At 53.5% G+C, this 14,752-nt stretch overlaps 1 protein-coding gene across 1 annotated transcript in view; it reads right to left on the bottom strand.

Moving 5' to 3' along the window:
- Positions 1-1,562: 1,562 nt before the first annotated feature.
- CBFA2T2 (core-binding factor, runt domain, alpha subunit 2; translocated to, 2) overlaps positions 1,563-14,752 on the bottom strand; it is a 15,169-nt gene continuing 1,979 nt past the window's right edge. The window contains 10 exon segments of the mRNA XM_009892093.1: positions 1,563-1,661; positions 1,664-1,717; positions 3,865-4,055; positions 4,403-4,471; positions 6,437-6,632; positions 7,739-7,824; positions 8,538-8,791; positions 9,443-9,624; positions 10,208-10,297; positions 12,487-12,728. Coding sequence (XP_009890395.1) covers positions 1,563-1,661; positions 1,664-1,717; positions 3,865-4,055; positions 4,403-4,471; positions 6,437-6,632; positions 7,739-7,824; positions 8,538-8,791; positions 9,443-9,624; positions 10,208-10,297; positions 12,487-12,728 — 1,463 coding nt within the window.

The raw sequence follows: 14,752 nt of genomic DNA, 5'->3' as shown, positions 1-14,752 counted from the left end.
AGCTACACGCTGCAAACTCAATGAGGATTCATTACATCTCTATTATTTGCCTCCAATTGAAAAAGTGATCAAAAATAATTTGGGAATTACTCGCCTCATTGGGCTCCAGCCCAGCGATCGCACAGAAACAGTCACGGAAACACGGCTTTGCTGAATAGACGGTTTTCTGGAGCCCATTTGTGTGCAGCGTGGGAAATCGGTGCGGCTCCCCAGAGGGGACGTGTCCGTCCCTCCCACGGGCTGCGCCTCTGGCCACCTCCATGAAGCATCCGAGAGGAGCCCTGCTGTGCCCTGCAACAGCCCTTCTGAGGGTCAGCATCGCTGACTGGGTTTGCGCTGCCCCAAATCCCTCCTTTCATGCCGCTGCAGGGACTCTCCGAGCGATGGATCTCCCCAGGCTGACCACGGCATCCCCGCGGGACCTCACTCTCTGAGCCTGACTTTTCAGGACGGTCTCTGAAGGCTGGACGAGGCGGTGGTGTCTGCGCATCCCCGAGTGCCTCCCGGCATCAGAGCAGCACTGCAGGAGCCCCCCCGGGGCTGGGGGTAAGAACTGACATAGGACATCGAGTCCTGCGTTTATTTTAATAGTTTGGCCAACCCGTGTGAAGAGAACCGACTATAAATAACCCATCGCAATCGCGTGAGGATCTCTGTGGTTAAAAACAACGGTAGTAACTCTCAAACCAACAACTTCCATGCAGTGAAGAAAAAAAAAAAAAAAAAAAAGCTTTCTGCATAGCAAAATAACGGTGAGGTGGAAAGGGCAATAACCGCCCGCAACCAATCCAGATTTGCTCTGCACACTTTCCCCCAGCGAAGGTCCCACCCCGGGTAACACACAACTGTCTGTCCTGTCACAGAACGGGATTAAAACCAGACCATCCAGAAGCGACCGTCCATACTTCCCCGGTGCTGACATTTGGGTTAGAGCAGCCGAATCCTCTCCTCCCTCTCTGCAATCATCAGCTGCCGACCCGCAGGCAGGAGAAGAGAAGCGGGTTTGGCTTTTGCCACTGCACTGGAGGACGAGATGCTCCTGCTGGGAAATCGGCTCCGGTCTGTTCACTGCAACAACCGGCCAGCACGGCCCTCTGAGACACCGCTGCCCGGGAGCAAGGGGAAAAAAATAGATGTGTATTATGGAAGAAAGGTAGCTGAAGGAGGGGGCAGCTCAGACACCTCAGGAAAGGAGCCTGAGCACGTTTGACCCGTGAGGACGGGGCTCAGCATCTCCCACATGTGCCAGCAGTGCTCTCCACCGAGTCCAGGTCCCCCCGAGCAAGTGTTCGGCCTCCTCCAGGTCCCGAATGATGCTCTGGTACCCCCCTGCAGAGAGATGGGCACGCAGGCGCTGCGGGCAAGGCTGGCACCAGTTCTTCATGGGCCACAAAAGGAAAAAGGCAGAATAAGATGGCAAAGCCCGAGTGTCAGCGCTCCGAGGAGGCGGTGCGATGGGTCAAACGTCTCAATTGATACAAGTTGCTGTGGGGTTTTTTTCAGCTTAAAAAAAAAAAACCCTCAGGGAAACTAATCAAATGGACGGAAGCAAAACTTCCCCTTTAGAGTCCGTTCGTTTCTATTGCTGTCACGGATGCCGGGGTGGAGGACCGGGAGGTGGTGGCCGAAGTCTTCTCGAGGGCCGGGCTGCGCACGCCGTCGAGATGTTGCAGCCGCTGCAGGTCTCGCTGGCTTTGCGACCGCAGTTCCAGCAACTCTGCAAGACCAAAGACACCGCGCTTTAAAACGGGTTTAGTTTCCAAGAGCCGCAGGACGCTGCTGACTCAAGAGCTCTGGAGGGGACTGTTCATCCCCCCCCGGCCCAGATTTACCAATATTAAAATGAACAATCCATTAATGCCTGCTCTTTGCTGAGGGTACCAACGCCTGCTCTGCCCAAAACCGCCTGCCAGACTGCACCGGTCACATCCTCTCCCCTCGATCCACCCAAATGCACAGAGGAAACAGCAGGCAAAGACTAAAAAACACGATGCAGATGCTGCTATTTGGTCTTTTTATTTCCTGTTTTAAGCAGCTCTATTTTGGTATCGCTCCCAGCCAAGTGCTCTCCGCAGGGATTACAGCGCGCTGCACAGGCACCATTTGCTTTGCACCCTGCCTTGCCGCACAAGAGGTCGGAGCGGGCTAATTTGGAAAAGAAAAAAGCTCATTTGAAAGCTTCCCAGCCAGGTGGAAGCGCTGCCAGAGCTCAGGCTTCAATCTGGAAGCGGAGCTGGCCTCCGGGAGAGGCGTCAGCTGGTGGGCTTACGGCGTGCCACCGCTTCCTTCTGAGCGCGGGGGCACGGGGCCAGCGCCGGGAGCTGCGGCTGCAGCTGCTCCGAGGAGGGGAGGGGGCGGATTAGCTTTCCCCGCAGCTGGACTCGCGCGTTAGCGATCGCATACTGGGGAGGGCGAGTTCAGCTGCGGAAAAACAGCCTCCACCGGAGCCCGCCTGCCTCTAATCCTGCCCAACGCCGCACCTTTCGCTCGCCACCGCTTTTGCGACCGCAAGGAAAAAAAGCTGTTGAAGGAGGAAAGCGGGGTGTGGTGGGAGATGCTGGCTTGCATCGGACGGCCCTGTTGCGGGGAAGGGCAGCGAGATTCCCTGCTCCCGGGGTCTGCACCGGAGCCACCAGCTCCCGGTGATGATTTACGGGCTGGCAGCGAAGCGCCAAAGCGAGCTAGTCTGGAGCGAGCTGCTCCAGAGCCAGCGCGTCCCCGAGGCTCCTCGGTCTCCCGAGAGCAGCAGGACTCGTGACCGAAAAAAAAACCCCAACCGAAGCCTGCGGTAACTCTTGGAAAACTGGGTCACTGCTTTACAGCTGTTTATACTTCAAGTGGTGTTTTTAAACTGTATTTCAAAGGTTACACGGTGTGCCAGAATACGTGACAGCTTGTCAACGTGTCCTTTAGAGAAGAGCTCTGGGTGCTGGGGAGACGGGGCTCGTGCTGGCAGGGGGATGCTCGGCTGCGCCCGAGGTCCCGCACTGCTCCCCGGGACGGCCAGAGGAGGAGGAGGAGGAGGACACTCCTCTGGTATTCCCCTACGGAGAAATCATCGCTTGTCTCATTTCTTCCATGGCTTCTTGAGCAGTTCCACCCACTCCCATCATGTGTTTATGACTGGTGCATTTGTCGTTCAGTGATTTAATCAGGAAATAGTATAGACATTTCTCTAATACCATCTAATATTTACACGGTTCCTGCCGTGCGCAGGGACCGCGGCACCAGACCTTCCCGAGCCCTGGCCAGCAGGGTGAAGCCAAAGCCCGCAGGAGGAGGGGACGGCCCGGCTGCCCGCACAGTCCCAGCGGACATTAACTCCACATTCCCGTTGGATTTTTGCTTGGCCGAAATAAAACCTCCACTCTTGCATTTTGTGTGGAGAAATTAAAACAAGCAGTGAACCACACGTGGATGGGATGTGGCGGCACAGGAATTAGCCGTGCAATTCTCCTTGCCTAGTCTGGCTGAGATCTCCAAAGCTTAACGAAGTGAGATTCCAACTAAGCGACACTGAAGGTAATCAACGACTGAAGGAGTAGAAAGAAATTCTCTAAGAGACACCCTCACTCAGCAGGTGTTGCTGGCTATGATGCACTAAGAGTCATCCCTTCTTTTCCAATGTCTCATTAGGTGTTACGAGGCTTAGCGAGTTAATTAGGCTGATTCCCCCGCCAGCAAAATCAAAAGCAAAAGGTTTTCTTTAGGGGATCAATGCATCTTTTTAGTTATTGACTGGAGAGAGAGTTTTTAAAAGGGAAAAGGGACAGGGGACCCGCAGGCTCCGAGTCACTGCTGGGCAGGACCTGGAGACTTGTGAGTCTTTGGAAGTCCCTTCCTAGGCTGTCCCCGGCACCTTACCTCTGTAGACTCCTCCTGTTCATTAATCACTAAGAAAGCATCCTCGGTGGCCTGGCGCTTGGCATCCGCGATGGTCTGCTCCATCCGAGCCCTCTCGGAGGCAATCATCTCAAACGCCTTCTGCTCAGCCTCCGCCACCGCTTTCTGCACCTCCGACATGGCCTGGCGCTTCACCTCGTTCACGGCTTCTTCTGGAAGAAAAAAGCAGCTTCACCCACCTGCCCGAGGAGCGGGATGAGCCTCTGAGAGATGACAGAGAGGTCGGGACATGACGGTGGGGAGGGACAAAGGGACACGGTCAGGACCAGCATCACGACCGCTCCTGGGAGCGGCGGGGCCAGTGCCTCGCTGGCACTGGACAGAAGGAGCAGAGCCCTTCGGGAAACCCACGCTGGGGGCATGGGTAGCCAGATGTGCGCATCCTGGGGCGTTCCTGCAGCTGGGCTGCTCCAGTTTCCACAGAGCAAATCTGCAGCATCTGTGTTTACCTCAACCGATCCGGCAGAATCGCTCGCCGAGGTTACGAGCAAACACTTACCAGCTTTTTTCCATATCTCTTCAGTGACGTAGCCCGTGCCTGACCTGCTGCTGAACTCCCGCAACGAATCTGCTGGAATAAGGGACAGAGGGAAAGGTTGGCGAAGCCTCACTGCACCCGACTGCTGCCTCAGTGCCCGGCGGTACCTCGGCACATCGTGGCGCAGGGTAGAATTAACCAGCTAAAACTCAAAGCAGAGGATTCCTACAGTTAAAGCCATTCATCAAACACTCAGATGATAAATTACAACATTTAATTAGTGCCTTGCATAATTTATGACACTGTGTAACCCATTTCCATCTCCTGGTACTCTATAACAACAGACAAAGCTTATAAATACCTGCCATCGAACATCTGCGCTGCCCAGCGACTCTGAGCATCAATCTATACGTCCAGAAGTTTACATTAAAGTCAGCACTTCCCACTCCCGGGGGCAATTCAAAGGCTGATGGACAAACTGATGGACAAACCGTCCTGCAAGACCTCTTACGGTGCGAGGTGTAAACATCCCCCACCGCCCACGAGCCCGCGAAGAGCCTACATGACCTACGTGGCAGATGGGGACGGTCACACAGGGACCTAAACACGGACTGCAGTCACAGAGGGAAGCTTTGCAGCAGCCTCGTCCCGTGTTCCCTCTGCCTCCCTTATTTTACAGTAACTTTCTGAAGGGTCAAAACAAAGACTCATCCGATGTCAAAGGCCGGCGGGAGAAGAGAAGCACCCCAGGAAGGCGGTGAGGTTATTTAAGCCTGCGGCACACCTGGGGATGCTTCTTGATGGTTAACTGCACCTTCTCGCAACAGCAATGGAGCTTGAAAATCAGCCCGGGGGTTCCACCAGGGGAGAAAACATCAACAAGGTTCCCAATTTATAAAAACAAATAATTAAATTATATCACCTTTCACATGGATTTGTTCGTATATTAGTCACGATATACTTAAATACAGAAGAGCTCAATGCTGGCTGTGCTCCTCAGGTCGCCACGCATGCCCGGCCATCCCGCGGGCTCACCGCTGCTCTCCCTCGCGGCCGGGACCGCGGGCGCTCGGTTTCCAAGAAACTCAGATTAATATATTCTATTTTAGTTCCTCCTGCCTGTGTACTTGTTATTGTTTTCCCAGGAAATACTAATTCTCACTGTCTGGGAACTATCAAAACTTGTTCAATTGCAGTTAAATCCAGGCTGGGCTCTAATTTGGATGGTTCTTTTTGACACGCAGGAGGGTTAACTCTATTTTGTATGCAAAAAAGTTGAATGTATATAAAATCGAAAGTTTTAGTTTGACATTTATTATTGTTAGAAAACATCCATCTTCATTACTGAATGATCAGGGTTGGTTTTGGTTTGGGGTTTTTTTTTTTGTTTGTTGTTTTTTTTTAACATTTGATTTGCAGCAAATTTATTTGGATGGAAATCAGTATTACATCCAAATGCATAAAATCAGCATTTCCGACTTGTTTTTTCGTAAATGGTCAAGACCTCTGCAGACTGGAGGGGAAAAACAGTCAGCTTTAATAAAACTGAGTTGACTCATGATACAAAAATAGACTTAATAACTCAGGTAGTCGCTCTTACACTTACAGCAGTCTTCAGTATTTTTAGAATCAGTAGACCTTGACATTTAAAATCCTTTAGGCGAGACAGCCTGGAAGAGGAAGAGGGATGGAACCAACCATCTTCTGCCTTTTCATCCCCACCGGTTTCTCAGCTTTGAATGAACTTGGCTGGCTCCGGGCAGCCAGCACGGCTCAGCGATGAGGAAGACGCTCTCCTCCCGGCACCAGCAGAAGGTGCTGCTGCTGCCTAAAGGTGCCTTCAGACCGCAGCAAACGCTGCTTCCAGGAGCTCAGCCAGCTCCTGTCCCATGACTTGTCTCTCTTCAAAGCTTTGAGACCAGCAACGCGCTGCTTAAGTATTCCATTTATATTACCATTTGAATATACTATCATCACTTTATGCCTAATACAGCTTTGTCCTAATTACACACCTACTTTACAAGTCCCGGCACAGCACGCCCACCCCTCGCTTACCGCTGCCGATGGAGTCGGAGCTGCTGGGGCTGTGCTGCCTGGAGATGAGCTCGCCGCCTGCCTTCCGCGGCTCGGCCGTCTCGCTGCACCGCCTCTTCCAGTAGTTGAGCTCTTCCCGATCGGCCTCCTGACAGCGCCGCAGCACGGCCATGGAGCGCCGGGTCTTCTCCACCATCTCCATGATGCAGTTCAGTGCCTGCGGGGAGGAACGCGTTTTCAGTCTTGCTGACCGCTCATGAGGTCATCTCCCAAATTTCTTGTCGGAGGTACCACAGAGACCATCCCAGGAAGATGAAACACGAGGTCATTTCACAGGAACAGGCTCTGAGCACAGTATTTCGGATGATGCAGTATTCAGACAAGCGGGTAAGACTGGGTCCACACCCACACGGGCAATGCCAAGCAGCACCACCCGAGAAGGAGGTGATCCCACCTGCACCATGGGCCTTTGGTCACCACAGGAGGTTTAGGGCCGTGCTTCTATAGCTGGTGGTGAAAAACACCCACTTCCCTTTGGGAATAGGATGTCCACACAAGGGCTGGCTGTGATCCTGGTGCCAGCTCTCCATAACCACCATCCCAACTCATGAAACCTATGGGGCTTCTACTCCCCACGCCCCTAACCATCAGCTTTAGAGCACAAGCAAGCATGGGGTCTCGCTGCATTTGTGATCAGAGTTGAATTTCAGTCCCATGTCTTTGGGGGAAACACTCCAGCGAAGTGCTCGGATGAACAGCCTTGCTCAGAGGGAAAAAACACAAGACTGAAGAAAGTCTGCCAGGAGCACCAAATCTTGCTGTTGGTACCTAGTTGAGGCCCAAAAAAGGCTGGCGGCCCAGGGGAAAAAAAAAAAAAGAGTCTTTAAAAAATAATGTTGTGTTTACTTATTCCGTAAACTTCACATCCTTGCTGCACACAGCATATCCGCACGCTTGTCGGTGCAGTGCCGGCCTGGGCTGCTGCAGAAAAGACTCATGCAGAGACAAGGTTGGGTTTGGTTGCTCAGCCAGCCAGGGCAGTACATGGCCGCGCTCTGCAGGAGAAGCTCCCCAGCTCCAGACATGTCATCCGGAGTGATTTTGGCTTCCGCTGACCGCAGGCAGAGAACACCTGGCAGGAAAGTGCTACTGCTCCTATCTGCCCTCCCCACCATCCACCTTCTTGTGGTGGCTTGTTCCCTCTACAAGCCACTGGGAAAGTCTGGATATGGCATCAACAACAAGAAAATAACGAATTGGAGCAGGTGGAGCACTGGGTTGCTGCGTCCCACAGAGCTTCCCGCACCTCCTGCCGTTCCTTACGTGATCAAGATGCTTCCACTCGTCAGCCCACTCTCTCTCCGTTAGGCGGTGGTCCACCAGCTCGTCCTGGTATCCTCCATTCAAACCTGCAACAAACCACAGCCAGAAGAATGATTAGATGGACCAACTGCTTTCAGTGCTGGAGAGGGAAGGTGGCCCCAAAGCAATAATAAAAAGCTGTATTTCCAGCTACATATAGCTGGGATTTTAAAACACATCTCAAGGAGGTTGGCCCTACAGGGAAAATTCCACACCGGTGCTTTTATCCTTGTCTGTGTCACTGTCTCAGAAGTGCTACAATCCACTCCCGGGTCTGGATGTGACCTGCCGGGGGAGCTGGCTCCCTTATTGTACACCCACAGGAGCTCAGAGCTTGTGATACAGGCTGCCCCGGTGGAAACACAGCGTGCACCTCCCACACACCCCCGGGGAGAAACGGGGCGAGAGGCCAGGCTCTGCTCTCCTGCTTTAGTGATCTTGGAAAGGTTCATTTCTATTTCCCTGCCCTCCACTCTCGCCTGCTGGGTTGGCCATACTCAACTCGCACACTGGGTCCATCCTCCTCATCCTCGGTGGCTCCAGCCTTTACATGTATACAGGGCAATACAAACTCTCAATCTTCCCATTTTTAACCTCCCATGGTCAGTTGTTTTCTCCGAATTCCCTGCGAAAACTCTGCTGAGGATGTGCTCAGCATTATGGAGCTTTGGGTGCCAGTGGCCAAGCAGGGACCAACACCAAAGCTCAACTGCTGGACCTTCACAGCTCCTACAACTAAAAGCCCTCCGGGCTGTCTCACCAAGACTGCCGTGCCTGTCCCGAATCTCTCTGTGCTCCAACATCTTGCTGGGGTCCCTGTAGAGGTGGGAGGTCGCGATATCTTCCAAGGTGTAGTGCTGGAGGGGCGGTGGGGTGGGGTGGAACTGCCCTCCGGGGTTCATCAGGGGGATTGTCAGGGCAGGGCTGTGCCGAGGCGCGGGGCTGATGGTGCACACCCTCTTGGCCGGAGGCTCCGTCGGCAGCGGCTCCCTCTCAAAGCTGTTGTCTTCCCTTCTGCAACCGCACCGGCAGACAGAGGTATTCATTAGCACCGCATAGACATACCCGGAAAGGGAAAGACACAGACTTCGAAGCAGCAGAGTTTGGGCAGCGATGATCTTACCAGGGGGTAAAAAGAGGGAGCTAACCCAAATATGCTCAACTTGTGAGCAAATCCACGAAATGACCCCATCAAAGAAAAAGTTCAAGATGCCCGAGCGTTGTGATTCATCTTTCTGAGCATGACCAAATTAAAATTTCACAGTTTTTATAAATTGGAGGCATGCTCCACATAATTACGTAACAACTTTTAACTTGGAATAAAAAGTGGCGAAAATGAACCGCATCCTTCCCAGCCGAGAGTGCCTCCGCTCAGCGCCCGGGGAGGCGGAGAGCTGCTCAGCTCTCCAGCTCAGGAGAGAGCCACCTAAGAAGTCCCTCTGGGACAGAACCTGCCTGAAAGAGGATCCCAACCTGAACTCACAGCGCAGGAGGAGCAATCATCAGTGTCTTATTAACAGCCAGAATAGTCATTGGGAGTGGTAAGATCCTACGGTTTAGCCCTGGATGCTGCTTCAAGCTTTGACAGCAGCACAGTTGAAACAAAAGTCATGACTTCAAGAACTTAGCAGAGCGATGTAAGCTGGCGTAAGAGCGACGTTTTACCTGTCCGGACTGTGCCTCTTCCCATTCCCGTTCACCTCGATGAGCAGCTCGGAGGAGTCAGCGGGGGACGTGGTGTTCGTGTTCAGCACGATGTGCTCGTGCTGCGCCAGGTACTGGGAGGGCGTCTGCTTGGCAGCCCGGGCGCAGTGCAGCAGCTCTCTCTGCAGCAGCGGGAGGTTGGCCTGGAAAACAAGCGTGGGTCTGGTTCACGCAGGCTGCGGGCAGGCGTTTCCAGCCATCTGCAGAAGGTCTGCTCTACATATAATCCCTCAGAGCAGTAACACCTAGAGCCTGCGGCCCCCGCTCAGGATCCTCCAGCTCCCGGTGTCTGCGCTGTCAGATTTACCTGTATTTTCCCAAGAGCTGAGGACGACCTGACATGGGTGCACCCAAAACCCAAGCGTCGCGGGAAGCGCGCTGTGCTTCCAGCATCTAACCACCCCAGACACGGTCCGTACGCCAACACTTCAAATATCCTAGATCTGAACATTTGCAAAGTAGATTATAGGATCAGAAGCTGCCGAATGGAGCTTGGTTTGTCTCCTTTATCCCTAACATACAAGCAGACATATGTGGCACTCGTCGTAACGTTAGCTTTCCGCAAGCCAGTCCCACATGGCCACCACTACGGTCTGTGCAGTCTGTCTTGGACTTCAACAAAATTGCCGTGGTGCTCAAAACGAGAGCTTTCCCAGCAGTGATGTGCTGCCAAGCGGCACAGACCGGCACACAGAGTGTCAGCAAACCCCACCAGCTCCCTCTCACCTTCAGAAAGGGGATCACAAACGGCCGGAGGGGAAAGTTTGTCGCCTCTTGCAGCTTGCAGTGAAATTCCTCGATCGTCACCGTTGAGTTCTGGGAAAAGAAATTAAGAAATGAAATGACAATTTGTTCTTATTTTTAGACATGTGGGAAACAGCTCCAAATGAACAGAACTAGAAGGGAGACTGCATCTGCCACTACAGGACTGAATGTTTGCATCGGATCCTGCCTAACGCAGCCAAAAAGACTCAAGCCAATGGAGCAGAAATGTTGCACCAGGCGAAGGCTGAAGGCTGCGTGCAGCCGGGCGCTGCCCAGCCTAGCATCCTCCCAGCTCCGGGGTTGGGAGGCAGGGACCGGCTCCAGGAGGCAGCAGGACTAAGCCGGCATCTCCTGCACCCTGGCCAGGCAGCGGGGAGCCAGACAGCGATTCCAGCCGCTCAGAGCTGCACGCCTTCCTCTCCTCCTTCCTCCCTTCCAGCTCATCTCATCTAACCCACCCACCATCCACGAAGTCACCACCAGCCCGCTGCTCGCCCCACTAGCATGGTCCTCCCCTGGCTCAACCTTGCATCCCCCGCGGCCGTTTAGGCCGGGTGCTCCCAGGACAAGCAGCTTTTGATAACTCACACGTACAAAGTTCAGCCCTGCAGCAGTTACTGCAATCAGTGGTGAGAAAGACAGCTAGAGAAACCTGGAAAGCTCATCCTTTCCTTTCCAAAAGGGTAAGCTAAGACACTGCCCTACAGCCATAGGAATATATATGCCTTCCTTCTTCAGCAGCAGCCTTTTGCATCCAGTGCTTGAGCTCCTGAGGCCATGGACAGACCCCGTTTGCTCTGCCCACACCAACCCTGGAATGAGAAATACTCCAGGCTGCAGTCTAGCTACCTTTGCTGCCTGCTGAGCCCCAAAAGAAACCTGCCAAAAAGCAGAGGTCAGCTCAGGAATGGTGCTGGGTGCCACAGCGGAGCGCAGCCGGGCAGGCGGCGTGGTGCTGTGCTCCAGGGTCTCAGTCCAGGGTATGGGCTCGCACAGCATTTCTACCAGTCAGTTTGTATACCTGCAAATATCAGCCACAATTCCTCAGCAAGGCCTGGTCATTTGGCTTTCGAAGGGTGTTTTCAGCTCTCGATAGCTGCAAAAGGGCCTGAGGGTATACACGCACCACCGCCAACCCCAAAATCCAAGGGTGGGAGTACAGAAGGAGGGCAGAAGATGCATACAAGTTATTTACCAAGCCTTTTCCTGTAGCTGCACCTTCAGACTTTCACAAACAAAGAATCAACGCCTTTGGTAAGGCAGGCAAACGTGCGATCCGCAAAGCAGCAACACACCAGGAGCCCAGACCTACTATTTTGCAGGAGCAGCCTTCCCGTCCTCTGCAGACCTTGGCAACAGTCAACAGCACCGTGCTAGCGGGCTTGTTTAAGACATGCAGGAGCAGCCCATAAAGAGGAAAAAAAGCCCTTTAAATACGTTCACCACTCGTATCATAAATGAAATCTTTGAAACACCATGATATTCTCTGCACGCTTAGAACCACAGAATAGTTTGGGTTGGAAGAGACCTTTAAAGCCCATCTAGTCCAACCCCCTGCAACGAGCAGGGACGTCTTCCACCAGATCAGGTTGCTCAGAAGCAACTTGAGAGCAGAGAAGCGCTAAGAGCTTTCCAGAGCGAGCCCTTGCTAGCGCCAGGACCCAGTTCCCGACGGGCACCTCTGCTTTTTCCATTACACATGGAGTTTGAACACACTGAAGTCAGGGCAGCGCTAACGAAGCAGCGGCTGGAACTGGCATTTCTTTGTAAATTGATCTGCGGTCAGGGCCAGGCAATCACAAACCTGCATAAGCAAGAAAATACCTCTCTAGTACAAAACTACAGGCTCCTCCGAACTGTGTGAAAAAAGTTTCATTTATGAGAAAAAAAAGGGAGAAACCCAGCACAGCCTACGGCTTCCAGCGCGCCTGTGACACCAGACCTGTGGCCTTCACAGAAAAGCTTAATCCAAATCCTTCCAGGTTTTCTTAAGTTTAGCTGCACCCAAACTCATGCCAAAGCCAGTGGACAAACAGCTTTTTGAAGACACGAAAAAAAAAAAGTCAACCACTTTAGCAGAAAGCATTAAACGTTACAGAGTATTGCTGAGTCAACAGCTCTGCTCATAGAGACGTAAACAGATAATATTGGGTAACGTGGGCACGGGCTGGCGGCCAGCGTCCCATCGCCAAAGTGGTTTGGCAAAAGCGAAGCGGCCCGGGCCGCCGTGCGGTGCTTACCACTAACGCCAGGACGAGGGTCCGGACCTTCTCCCCGATCTCTGGCGAAATGTCGTTGCCGAACTGCTGCAGGGTGGTGAGGAAGCGCTTCAGCTTGCTGAGCTGCCGGGCGCCGCACGTGGCCGGGAGCTGCTGGTTCGTCAGCGAGGAGGAGGAGGATGAAGAAGGACCGTTGCTAAACCGCTGGGGTGGGGACGGTGCCCCGTTCAGCGTCGGGGGGGAATGGTTTATTCCATTGGGCACTGCAAATGGGAGACAGAAGCGTTACTGAGCATCAGATGGGCACGTCCCTGTGGTCCAGCGATTAAGAGGATCCATCTTCCACCCAAGAACCTGCTGCCGATGGTTAACTGCCGCGAGCAGACAGGGCAAGAGCTAGAAAAGGGGCTATGGGCAGAGCAGAGTCCGCAAGCAGTGCCGGAGGGCACCCAGCGATGGAGCTCTGAATACACGTGCCTTCTCCTCGACCTTCCCCTGCGCTTGGGGGGATGCTCTGCAGCCCCCGGCACCCGAGAACCACTCGCCCAGCCAAGGTGTGCGCAGGAGTTTTCCTTACGGGATCACTCGGATGTGATTTACACCACAGCAACTTCCCTGGCATTTCTCTCCTCCGCTCAGCGAGCTTCATTTCCAGGGCCATCGAACACCGACAGAATTAGGGCTCAGCGGAGCAGGGACACCTCCATTTGCGTGACACGGGGTCAGGCTGCAGGAAGCCCGTGCCGTGGCAGACCGACTCATGCCGTACACTCAGCCCAAGGAATTAAATGTGCTTTAGCTCAAAGTTTAGAGCCCTCAGCAAGAATTCCCGAGCAGCGTTTTCTGGTCTGCATCAGGCAGAAAATTACACCAGACGATCCAAGGATCCTTCCCAGCCCTGTCATTTACAGTAAGTCATCAGTGCTCGTTACAGCCGGGGTCCCAGGAGCAGATACTGCGGCTCAGGTGCCCCCACCTCGCCCCGAGGAGAGCCGACAGAATCCTGCCCCGCGGTGCTCGCCCGCCGTACCTCCCTGGGGATTTACAGGGAGTTTCGCAAACACAGTTGTTTTTTCCAACCTGGTCCCATCTGCAACTTTGCCTCCTGTAAGCGGCGAGCACGTCAAAACAGACCGAAGGGCTGGAAGTTTGGGAACTCGGCAAGGGATTAGAATAAATTGTTGACATCCCCGCGCTGCCGTTGTGCAATCTAAAGCCCTGTCTGAAGAGCAGCTGCGCGCTGGGGGCCCCAACTCAGTACAAACCCAGAATTTATAGGTGAAAAGTACATCATCGTCAACACAGTTTTAGCTGATCCACTGGGTTACCCTTAAAAGCCCAGCCCTGAATCCCTTATGGATGTAAGCACTGAAGAGAAGGCCACAAGCTCTAAAACCCATTTCAAATGATGGCATTCAGAGGAGAAGCACTGAAGCCACCCGGCAGAGCTGCTGCTCGCACGTGGGGCAGGGAAGGCGCATGCCGTGATGGTGCAGCAGCTTGTAACAAAAAAGATGCCGAAATTTCCACTGCAGCTTTGCAAGGACCACACCAAATCCTCATGACCCCAGTGAGGGTTTTTTTTTTGCAGAAGGCAGGAGGTACACGAACAGTTAAACCACTCTGGGGCACACCAGGGTGGGAGGCTGGAAAGGCTCCACGCACCTGGACCTGCCGTGGTGAGCGCAGGAGGGAACCTGAGAAGATTAACCAGAGTCAGTTACGATGCAAGGGAAAGATAAGGCTAAAGAGACCACCAAAGGTGGTTCCTGCTAACCAGGGGGTGACAGGCTCTTCTGGGGCATAACAAAGCCGTGTCCTTTCACAGGCAGAGATGTGACGAAACGAAGGCGAAGGCCGGGATTGAGAGGATGGAGCTGCAAAGGCAAAGGGAGCTCGTGCCTTTTTTTACGGAGCAGTGCAACCTGAAAAGCTGTCCACACCGGCTCCCCCAAAGCAGCAAAGGAACAGAGATGTCCTGCATGGGCTCGCAGGGTTAGCTACCGCGGGGTACCGGCAAACGCAGAGCTATGTGAAAGGCAAGGCTTCTGGCAATTACTCATAAAGAGTATTTATTTCACAATAAAACTGTTACGAATAGGGAGGAAAGCCGCCCAGAGAAGCTCCTCTCAAAACAGCAGAGCACTGCGCAGCTCTGCGCTCTCCGGCGGCCGCGACCAAAGCGCTTCACCCCCTTCTCTATCTTGCTTCCTCTTACTCTTTCAAATGAAAGGGTAGGGAGAGCAACGGGCTCTATTTATACCCCGGGAGAGGCAGGGGCTGCGCG

The sequence above is a fragment of the Charadrius vociferus genome, unplaced genomic scaffold, assembly GCF_000708025.1.
Source record: "Charadrius vociferus isolate BGI_N301 unplaced genomic scaffold, ASM70802v2 scaffold409, whole genome shotgun sequence".
In the NCBI taxonomy this organism is placed as follows: domain Eukaryota; kingdom Metazoa; phylum Chordata; class Aves; order Charadriiformes; family Charadriidae; genus Charadrius; species Charadrius vociferus.
The sequence above is the reverse complement of the archived record's forward strand: the minus strand, read 5'-3'. Positions and strand labels throughout refer to the sequence as shown.